This window comes from Rhea pennata, chromosome 7 (assembly GCF_028389875.1).
Source record: "Rhea pennata isolate bPtePen1 chromosome 7, bPtePen1.pri, whole genome shotgun sequence".
In the NCBI taxonomy this organism is placed as follows: domain Eukaryota; kingdom Metazoa; phylum Chordata; class Aves; order Rheiformes; family Rheidae; genus Rhea; species Rhea pennata.
In genome coordinates, this window is record NC_084669.1 from 1,621,348 (window position 1) to 1,632,500 (window position 11,153).

Genomic DNA, 11,153 nt, shown 5'->3' on the forward strand with positions numbered 1-11,153 from the left:
GGGCGGCCTCGGCCGCAGCCAGGGCCCGTTCCGGGCCGGGGTCCCCGCGCGAGCCGGGAGCCGGCGCAGCGGCTGCAGGGGGGCGAGCGCTGAGGCGCTCCTCCCTGCACCCCTAACCCTGCGCCGCAGCCGCCCTCCCCTAAGGGACCCCGCCGGGAGCTGCCCCCTTCTGCCCCCGACCTTCACGTCCTGCGCCCGGGCGTTAATTCCGGGGTCCCGGGAAAGCGGCAGCCGCGGTGATGGGCGCCGGCCGCAGCGCGTCCGCGCACGGGGCGGGGGGGAGGGTCGGCCTGGGGGTATCGGGGCCCCCGCCCGCGCCCGCGCAGCGCCGCCCGCCCGCGCAGCACGGGGAGGGGCCGCTTGCGCACTACTGCGCTCCGCGCACCGCCGTGCGCCGCGGCGCGCTCGCTGCGCGCTGCCCTCCGCGCCTTTCCGCGGCAGGCCGCCGCGGCCGCGTGCGCCGGGACAGGTAAGCGCCGGGGCCCGCGCCGGCCCTGCGCGCCTCTGCGCGGGGGGGGGACGGGGCGCGGGCGCGCAGGGCGGCGCAGCCGTGCGCGCTTACCTGCGGCGCGCGGTGCGCGGGCGGCGCGCGGGCTCTGGCGCCGGCGCTGTCCGCGCTCCGCTCCGCTCCGCTCCGCGCCCGGGCGGCGGGAGCGGGGAGCCGGGCTCGGCCGGGGCCGCCACGCCGCGGTGCCCCGACTGCGGCGCAGGAAGCAATTAAAACTCCTCCTTTCGGATTAACAACCAAAAATTGATCGATGTGTCAGGAATACTGTTGATTTATGAAAGGTGCTTATTTCCTTGGTATGGAGAATTTTATGTTCTCTAGGTGAAACTGAGTTCACCCAGCTCCGGAGTAGATTGATGTTTTAATAAAAATAAATAAAGGGAAAAAGCTAGCCTAGTCTTCGGGGACATCAACTCTCAAATCGCGGAGTTAGACTAACAAATCAAATTGCATTATCTTTACATTTCATATCTTTTAATCCAATGCCTAAAAATCGCGGGCACGGCCGTGGCCTTTAGGATGGGGGGGGGGAAGAAAAAAAAAAGTTGTAACGTGGCGTTTAAAAGTTCAGGTAACAAATAATCGATGTTTCATAAGCCGGGAGGCCGCGGCGGGCGGCGGGTCGCCGCTGCGGGGCCGGGCCGGGCCGTGTCCTGTAGGTGGCACACGGTCCCCGCGCTGCGCGCCCGCGGGAGCGACGCCCAGCTCCGCACTTGTTGTCCCCCCGCGCCGCCGCGTCTTTCTTTGCAGAAAGCGCCGAAATTAATTCGGAGGGGCGTCGCCAGCGCCCCTTCCCGCGGGGGCGGGGGGGGGGGGGCACTCCGCGGTGCGCGGCGCCGCGCGGAAGGGGCCCGCGGCGCGGGCCGGCGCTGCCGCGGCAGACGGGCGCCCGGGCGCGCTTCCTTTGCAATGTAAATCGCGGCGGGACAAATTGCTTATTAATAGTCTGGAGGAGCAGGCAGTTTCTTTCTTTCTTCTTTTCTTTCTCTGTTTTTAGCTCTGCATGGCCCCCAGCTACGCTCAGGGCAGCCTCGCCGCCCAGCGGTTTCCCCTTCATTTCAATATCCGACAGAAAATGCAAATCGCCACGCTGCGGCCTTTTTAAAAAGTTAAATTAGCAACAGCTTTAAGTGACTCCATTAGTATGGAAAACCCGCAGACGGGGAGAGCGGGCAGCGCGGTCCCGCCCCCGCGCCGCGGCCGCGCATCCCCGGCGCATCCCCGGCGCGGAGCGGCCCCTGCGCCCTCGCCTACGGGCAGGAGCGCGGGGCGGCCGCGGCCCTGCGCGCTCCGGCCGCGCAGCTGCTCCCGGCCGGCAGCGAGCGGCGGCCCCGCGGCGCGCGCGCTGCGCGCTGCCTGCGCCGGGCCGGGGCTGCTCCCCCGCGCAGCGGCGTGCGGCACCTCCGCGGTGCTACCAGACCCCTTCGGGGTCGAGCGCCGCGGCGGGCGAGCCCGCACCGCGAAAGAGTTAAGGTTTATATTATTCAGCAGAGGTCTTGTTAGGATGTAATCTGCATTTTCTAACTACCGCGTAATAAAAAGTGAGAAGTTTTGAGACACCTTTCTTGATTATACCTTTGGCGATACTTTAGGTTTTACATTTAATTTGCATTTTGTTCTTAGTGAATATTGAAGTCTTGAGTGGAGGATTGAATTTTATTAGGACATCTGGACTGACAATATCAAATCAGACACCGGCGTCCCAAAGCATGCTAAAATTTCAGAGTTAATTAGAACGAAGTGTGTTTAATTAAAGCCAATTATAATATCTGAAATTATCTGATCGATCCTTGTTTGTTCAGTTGGAGTCACTTCGCGCTGTCCCCGCGCCACGAGCGGACCCGTCCGGCCGCGGGCCGCCGCCTCCGCTCCCGCGCAGCCGCCTGCGCCCGCGCGGAAAAGCCGCACCCGGCGCTGGGCCGGGAAAAGTTTGCGGCTTCCCGCGAGCAGCAGCGCCGGGCGCGGAGGCGCTCGGGGCCGCGCAGGCCGCCCCCGCTTCCCGGCCGCTTTTATTTGCCAACTTTGCGCGCAGCGGCGCGGCCGGTGCCCCCTTGCCTCCCCCCCCGTAAGGAGCTGCAGGTAGCGGTCCGCGCACGCAGAGCCCCGGCTTATTTTTCCTTCGGCTTTTCCGCGGAGTTGGGGTGCAGCTCGAGCGTTTTCGCCCGGCCCAAGCCGGGTAAATAAATAAGTAACAGGGGGCGGCGGGGCCTCGCCGGAGGAGCGCGGCGAGCGGAGCCGGGCGGCCGCGAGCAGCGCCCGGCGCAGGCCGCGCCGCGGCTCCCGGCCGTGCGCGCTGCGCGCCCGCGCAGCGCCCCCGCGGCCTGGCCCTCCGCGGGCCGCCGGGCGCCTCCGCGCCGGAGTGCGCGGCTCGGCGCGGGCCCGCGCGCATCCCTGCCCGGCCGCGCGTCGCCCCGTGAGTTTTCGCGGGGAAGCGGCCGCCGCTGCGCAGCCGCCGCGCTGCCAGTCCCCGAAAAGGCGAATTTATAACTCCTCAGAAACACGGGAAACAAGAGTTAGCGGAGATTTGTTTCGGTTAAACCGGGCATAAATTACAGCTCCTGCAACCGAGCACGTTAATAATGAAGGCGCCTGAAAACAATAAAATTGAAATATGAACGTTGGCAAGTTTGCTCAGGGCCTGGCCGTGCCCCCCGCTCCCCCGCGGAGGGCAGCGCTGCCGCCCGCGCAGCCGCCGCGCTGCCCCGGAGCAAGCGGCGCCGCCGAAGTGCCCTGCGCGGGAGCCGCTGCGCGCCGCTGCGCGGGGCCGCCCGCGCCCTGCACGCCGCCGCGGTAATTCACTGCAAAGTAAATACGTGCTCAAACTTCTGTGATTTAAAACATCGAAATGCGGCGTTTTCTTTCGGGAAAAAAAAGAGTGAAATGATTAGGATAATAGTCCCCAGAGGTTGTCCCGAGGAAAAAAAATAATAATAAAGTTTAGGAGAATCCGGTAACAGCTGTGGAAATGAGGCTATCAATTTTAATCTGCGCGGGGCACGCACGGCGCGTGATTGTGTGCTGCGCTGCCGCGCGGGCGGAGGACGGAGCCGCGCCGGGGGCTACCGCGGCCGCGGCGCCTCCGCGGCCCGGCGCGGGGCGCTGCGCGGGGCTGCGCCGGGGCCCAGCTGCGCTGCGGCCATCTGACCGGCTCCGCCGCGACATCTGGGAGCCCACTGGTGTGTGGCACGCGAATCGCTTGATGTCGCTATTTAAATGCAAATTTGCGCGGGTGAGGAGGGGGGGCTCGGCGGAGCCTCACCCCGTAAATTCGCACAAAAGGGAGCTTCGGCGCGCGGAGGGGGCCGCGCTGCCCCGCGCAAGAGCCGCGCGCCGGGCAGGCTCCGGCCTTCCCTTCTCCACCTCGAGCGTGGGAAGTTGGAAAAAAAAAAGAACGAAAAAAAGAAAAAAAAAGAAAGAGAAAAGAAAAGAAAGAGAAAAGAAAAGAAAAGAAAAAAGAGAAAGGAAAAAAAAAGGAAATATCAGCGAGAGCAGCAGAATTAAATGAAAGTTGGCGGCGCGGGGGGCGGGCGCATGCCCTGCGCGGCCGCGCTGCCCCCGCGGGCCAGGAGCTGCGGGGGGGTAGGGGGCGCGGGCGCGGCCGCCCCGCGCAGGGAGCCCCCGGCAGCGGCGCAGCCGCTGCGCGGCCCGCGCAGCGCCTGCAGCTCGTCGCCAGCAGTACAGTGACAAGAAAAGATAAAGTTGGTGAATGATAAAGACCGTATTTTCCACGCTTTGGGTGCAGGACCAGATGATCTAGAAAATGAGCTGAAATAGATTCAGCCTCAGAGCCTGTTGTGAAGAGCAGCTGATTCCCCTATTTCTGGCCAGATGGCTTCTGAACACAGATTTGCATTCATTTTCGCTTAATATCGTCCAAAATAGTGGGGCAGCTGCATTTGTTGTCAAAAAGGTTTAAAACTCCCTTTCTTTCTGGGGCAGGATCGTTACCTTATGTGATGGGCTTATGGAACTTTTTTTTCCCTCTTTAGTCAACAGTATCAGATTTAAAAGGATTTGTTTTAAAACCTTCTAATTTGGTAATCAGATTTAAATCGCCTTGGCGCGTGTAATCTGAATTAAAGATACTGTAAATGATTTTAAGCATTACGCCTTCGTTAGCCCAGGGAAGAAACAACTTCAGCGTTGCTCTGCGCATTTTAGGGAAGAGGTTATGATTATAGCGCTGGTGACTGTTTCCGACTTGTTTTTGAGACGGCGCGTTTGGCAGAGCAGGGGAGCGGCGGCGGCCGCCCCTGCGCGCCCCCAAACGCACCCGCGCAGGCGGATGCCTTTTGCAGCCCGAGCGCGGTGTTGCCGGTAACTTCGCGGCGCGGCCGGAGCGCTGCGTTTCGTGATCTGCCCCGCCGTAACTCAAAAGCTCGGGGCTGATGATGAATACGGGAATTTTCTTTTAATTTATCATGAATAGTTTCCATACACTTTGATTTAAGGTTATTAACATTCTATAGACAGTGGCATCTTTAATATGTGGCGATCGCTTCTAAAGACTAATCTCATTACCCTCAAATAGTCATAAAATATGATTTTATTATACTTACGTATTTAATTAGACGGCCAGCAATGTAATGGATTTTGAGATCGGGTAGAGCAACAGCTTTGATAATTCACTTATCTTTGGCAATAGTCATTAACCCCCAACACCAGCAAAATAGATTGCTTTCTAACACATCCTTTTTTTTTTTTTTTTTTTTTTTTTCCCCTTTCCCCCTTTCCTTCACCCCTTGGAGAAAGGATCGGGGGGTCTCCTGATAACACAAATCGGACTTCGATTTCCGCCGATTAATTAAAATATTAACGCAGATGCCCTGACAAATCTCACACACAAAAAAGGAAGTCCTAACCTATGCGAGGCGGAAAAAGCTCATCGTTCAATGCAGTTGCTGCACTCGGGTCTCCATATATACATATAAATACACACGCACATATGCGTGTGTTTGTTTATTTAGCGTGTGTGTGTATGTGTGTTTATGTAGTGCGTATATGTATTTATTTAGCGTGGATGTCTGTGTACGGCGCGTGTGAGCGTAGGCGAGGACTTGGGCCGGGCACGCATCTGCCTGCGCGCGCGCGGGCGTGCGTGCAGGCAGCGCGTGGCGGCGCGCGGGGTGGTGCCGCCGGAGCACCCCGCGCACATCCTTTGTCCATCCCCGGGGTCCGCTCCCCCGCCCCGGAGCGGGCGCCGCCGGGCCCAGCCGTGCGGGCGCGGCGCTCGCAGCCGGCGCCCCCCCCCTCCCCGCACCGCCGCGGCCGCTGGAAGCCGGCGCTGGGAAGCGGGCGGCGCGCGCGCGGGAAGCGGCGGCGCGCGCGCGCGCGCGCGCGGGGAGGGGCGCGCGCGCGCGCGGGCGCGGGAAAGCGGCGGCGCGGGCGCGGGGAAGCGGCGGGCGCGGGCCATATATGGCGCGGGCGCCGCCCACCGGCGCGTCAGCGCTGACAGCGCGGCTCCCGCGCGGCGGGGCCCGGCTCCCGGGAAGGGCGCGCTCCTCGGGGAGGGAGGGCCGGGCTCCGCGCGCCGCCGTCCAGTCCGCGAGACGCCACGGGCCCGCGCCCCGCTCTCCTGTGCCCGGGAACACCTCCGCGGCGGTCGTTTTCGCGTTTATTTGTCTTTTGGAGCGGGAGCCAGCCGTGCCAGAAGTGGTCGATTCAGCAGTGTCCTGAAGCTTTTTTTTTTGATGCTGTTTTACTAGGATGGCACCACGTTGAGCGCGTCTACAAACAACAACAAAAATATTTATTCTTTCCAAAAAAAAAAAAAAAAAAAAAAAAAGAGCCCACCTCGCATTACCGCCGGCTGTAGTTACACTTTTTTATTTCTTTCTTTTTCTTTTTTTTTCTTTTTCCTTTTTTTTTTTTTTTTTTTAAACCACCAAACTGGAACGCCATCCAACTAGCTGTACAGAAGTACTCAGTAAATTGTTTATGTCGTGCCAATACAGGACAGATTGAAGAAGGCAGCAAGACTTGAACTGGGCTTTTCTCCTACTGATCACAGGGAGTAAAGTCATCTCTTATATTCCAGTCGCCAAGGAGAGAGAGAGCGAGCGAGCGAGAGAGAAAAAAAATCAAGCAACAACCAACCCTCCCCGTATCTGACATTTCCCTCAATTTTAACCCCTTTTGGTTAGGAGCTGGTGTTGCCCAAATTTGTTTTAATGTTTGGGATTCAGGAAAATATACCAAGAGGCGGGACGACCATGAAAGAAGAACCGCTGGGCAGTGGGATGAATCCAGTCCGCTCATGGATGCATACTGCTGGGGTAGTGGATGCTAACACAGCCGCCCAAAGGTACGTCTGCCAAATCCGCTCCTGGCGCTTTTCTCCTCCTGTACTGCTGCTCCCGGCCGTAAATCCCCTCCATGCTCCGGCGCAGCTGCCGCGCCGCGGCCCCGCGCCGCTCCGCGCCCCTCGCATCCCCGCGGCGGCCCCGGCCCCGGCCCCGGCGCGGCGCGGCGCGGCCCCCTCCGCCCCGCTCGGCTCGGCTCGGCTCGGCTCGGCTGCGGCCGCCGCCGCGGGCCCGCGCCGGCGGCCGCCGCTCTCACCCACACCTTGTCTTGTTTTCTCCCGCAGCGGTGTGGGGCTGGCTCGGGCACATTTCGAGAAACAGCCGCCTTCCAATCTCAGAAAATCCAATTTTTTCCACTTCGTCTTAGCTCTGTACGACAGGCAGGGGCAGCCAGTGGAGATTGAGAGAACAGCTTTTGTGGACTTTGTGGAGAAAGAGAAAGTAAGTCTGTATTTTTTTTTTAAACCCTTTAAGTATGATTTAATTGATCAAAGATAATTTTCACTTTGAGTTAAACACAGCGAGCTCTAACGGTACTCCAGAGGCGTCCAGACCACGTGCAGTTTCCCCTGCTATTACAGCGGCGCTTGGCCGCTAAGAATAGAGCCCAGTGTTTAGAAACTTATCCCCGCGTACCCGACCCGGTTTAACGCGGGGAAACGGCTAAACATGACATATTTGCACCGAGATCGTGACATCATCGGTGTTCCACAAAGTGACTCCGGACGGAATTTCTGCAAACCGTAATTCTGAGCTGCTTCGGGGATGGAGGAAAAAAAAAAAAAAAAAAAGCGCCAGGAGGAGACAGATACTTTTCATACTAAACGTAATTATTTATCGTTACTTGCAGGAGCCAAACAATGAAAAAACTAACAATGGAATTCATTATAAACTTCAGTTATTGTATAGCAACGGTAAGTTGTTGTTCTCTCGTTTTTGAATGTGTTTGTGCCGCAAAAAAGTACTACTTTCTTTTTCAAGGCCTTTTTAAAAAGGACATAAAGATTTTGAGATTAAAAATACATGCATGTAAACACGACTCTTTTCTTGGCATATAAGGAAAACAAAACATAAACGATCAATAAGTCAATGGTACTTCACATGATTAACCGGTCGGTCTTGAAGTGGAAAGTAAAAAAGGGGATCGATACCTGCTCCAACAGAACATCACTTTTAAGTGACTTTTTTCAGTTTTGCAAATTAATGTTAATTATTGCGATGGGGTAACTGCACGAGGCGGACAAAATAGATCCTTAACGCGAGCAAAGCAGATTCCTTAAATATCAGAAAAGCGTGCCGAAAGATAACGACGCTTATCAATCACAGAGCCAAAAGGATCGTTTATCTCCCGCGTTTCCGTGGAAATGATGCCCGTATATCCAGCAGAACGCTGTAATTAGACACACGCGCTGCCCCACTCGGGAGAGTCTCTGAGGTTTGCTCGGGTACAAACCTCTCGCTGCTGCATTCATTAGTTGACAATAACTCTGTCGATATTTCTGACTTTTTTTTTTTTTTTTTATTTTGAGGACTGACGTGAGTGTTGATATATTGTATATAGCCCTTAATTGACTGACCTCATGCTTTCATTATGTAATTTGGGTGGTTCGCTATTGAAATTCTAATAGGAATTTGTCTCTGCTTCCCCCCTCACCAGGAGTTAGAACAGAACAGGATTTGTATGTTCGTCTAATAGATTCAATGACCAAACAGGTGAGAAAGTTTAAGCTTTTCTTAACCGTCAAGTAACTAAGTTTGTATTTTGCCCTTGCATGTTGGGGGGGTGGGTGGAGGGGGAGGCGGATATTAAATTGGCACACCGCACCTAGTTTTCTTCTAATTTACCTGTCCGAGTAATTAAGGTATCTATCACTAGAAAATATTTTTAGAAGTGAAATAGGTTGATTGTTGTTATCCCGAGCAGCCTATGTATCGTTAAATAGTCTGTGTATCATTAGGTACAATGTCATGCGAATATATGTTTAATATAATTAATTCACCAAAGGGTAGATGAAAGAAAAAAAAACATCAGGTGGCCTAGATTTATTTTTAATAGCACTTTTTTTCCATTTGTAACTTTTTTGTTATATATTTTTTTCTCGGTGAAAAGGGGCCAGTCCTCTTTCTAGGCACCTCAAAACTGAGCGTGATTAGTCCCTTTCTTTTATAATGCCATGATCTAGTAACGCCAGACGTTTATTTGGATTTAAAAGTTAAATGTGCTGAGGTGAAAAGTCATCTTGTTCTCCTCTAGTCCATATTCACCTCTCAGCCCCCCATCTCCATAATTCAAACTCCATGCTCCAGGGGTCACCCAAACCCGTCCATTTCCCTGGGATCAGCTTCTGTTTCTTCCTCAAACCTCTGTCATACCTTGTAAATAACATAATTACAAGCAGTTCCTTATTAAATTATTTAACCTGTCTTGGTCAACTTTTCCGATGATAACTACGTGTTATCGGCATCGCAGCGCAGCAATTGAGGAGAGAAAGCTACTTATTAGCTTTGGATTTAATATTATTATTATTATATTTTTTTTTCCCGGAGAGACATTTCGGGATTTCGGGGGTGGGGCGGCGGACGGGGATAATTTACAGTGCTGTGGGAAGGAGATACCCGCGGTAGAAGCGAGAGCCGCTCGGGCGGCGCGGCCGCGGCACCGCGGCGCGGTTCGGCCCGGCGCGGCCCCGGCGGCGCCGCCTCCCGCTCCTCTCCCAACTTTGAGCCGCCGCTGACCCGAGCGGCGCGGGCCGCAGCGCAGCGCGGTTCCTCCGCGCGGGCCGCCCCTCGGCGAGGCTTTGGGGCGCCGCGCAGGGGCCCTCGGCGCGCCGCAGCGCGCTGGCGTTGACAGCGCGCCCTGATTTCCTTGGTGTGCAGCAGCTCTGTGTTTTCGGAAACCGCTGCAGCAGTCTAATTAAGGAAGGGGCTTTCATAGGCGGCCGGCCGGCCGGGAGTTTCGTTGCTGACGAAGAAGGGAGTAAAGAGGGTACGTGTTAACTACACTTTTATTGTTCGTTTGAGCCCCGAACCTCTGCAGCACAAACTGCTGAAAATAAAGGCTCTTAATCTCACTGACGGCAGGGGAAAAAAATAGCCCGGGAACTGATCAAAGAGTCAATGGCGCTGAACCGACAGTTTATGGATTTCTGTTTGTGCTACAGAATAAAAAATAAATCACTTATAAATACGTGGCTTCATCAGAGGAAAAGTAACAATCGCCAGAAGTTATACGGCACGCTGCAACAACAAACATTTGCGGCCGCGGGCCGCTGGCTGTGTCTGCGCGGCCGCGGGTGAGCGGCGCCTTTCCAAAGCGGCCGCGGGCGCTGCGCGGGCGCTGCGCGGGGCGCGCACCTAGAGCTGCGCGCCATCTGCCAGAGCCTATGCTCAAAGCCCACTCAGCCGTGCTCCCAGACACTGCCTTTTTACCAAAGAAAAATCATTGTTAGCAGTTTCTAGATAAACACCAGATTGCCCATTAGCACTTTCTTCCCAAATATCATCCGGCAAGAGCCGTCCCGCTGCGCACGCTCCTGGGATTCCTCCGGGCGCTCGGGCTTTTCCCGGGGAGCGCTCCCGCCGCGCCGCCCCGCGCAGCCCGCGCGCGGCCAAGCCCCTCGCGGCTCCCGCCGCGTTCCCCAGCGCTTCAGCGGCACTAAAATACCGCTTTTTTTTTTCTTTTGAGGCAAAAAAAAATTTAGCAGGTTTGCATGGCAAAGCGACGGGGCAGCTGCAGAGAGCACGCGGCGGGGAGCAGCCCCCGCTGCCCGCGGCCGCTCCTCTGCGCGCTGCGGGCTGCAGCTGACAGCGCGGCTGCGGAGTCAGTGCGGGCGGCGGCGTGCACGCGCGCTGCGCGGGGTCCGCGCCGCGGCGGGGCTTTGTGCGCTCGTGGGGTTACGGCAATAATGTTTCTTTTGGTGCTGCTAGTTAATCCAAACCCCAAGGGGTGTATAAAGCATAGCTCTAATGCTTCTAATTGGAATAACATGTTACCACAGAGTTGTTTCTTATATATTAATCTTTTTCCTTTTTTTTTTCCCGTTGCAGCGTTGCTAAAAAAATGTGAATTGCAAACAAACAAACAAAAAAAGCCCCAAGAAGCCCCAGGCTGGGGGTGGCCGATGTCCCCCTGCCCGATGGCTCTTCCCGGAGCACCGTCCCCGAACGCGGATGGAGCAGGGAGAAGAGGGCGGGGGGGGGTCAAAATGGGCCGAATTCACCTCTTTATCCGCACACGTCGCTCCCCGCCACCCCCCACCCCGAGCCCTGGCCGCTCGGGGGAAGGTGGCGGGTCTCCCGCTGGACACTGCCCCGCTAGCTCACCGGCGGCGGAGCGAGGCCCG

At 56.6% G+C, this 11,153-nt stretch overlaps 1 protein-coding gene across 19 annotated transcripts in view; it reads left to right on the forward strand.

The window, feature by feature from the left end:
- Positions 1-401: 401 nt before the first annotated feature.
- Positions 402-11,153, forward strand: part of EBF3 (EBF transcription factor 3) — a 129,600-nt gene continuing 118,848 nt past the window's right edge. For 7 of the 19 annotated variants that reach the window (XM_062579516.1, XM_062579504.1, XM_062579505.1 and 4 more), the window contains exons 1-4: positions 5,981-6,812; positions 7,095-7,251; positions 7,661-7,724; positions 8,468-8,523. In XM_062579516.1, coding sequence (XP_062435500.1) covers positions 6,679-6,812; positions 7,095-7,251; positions 7,661-7,724; positions 8,468-8,523 — 411 coding nt within the window. In that variant the 5' untranslated portion in view covers positions 5,981-6,678. Of the gene's footprint in view, positions 470-5,974; positions 6,813-7,094; positions 7,252-7,660; positions 7,725-8,467; positions 8,524-11,153 lie in introns of those variants that run through there. The other 12 variants (XM_062579498.1, XM_062579500.1, XM_062579501.1 and 9 more) reach the window with 6 other exon arrangements.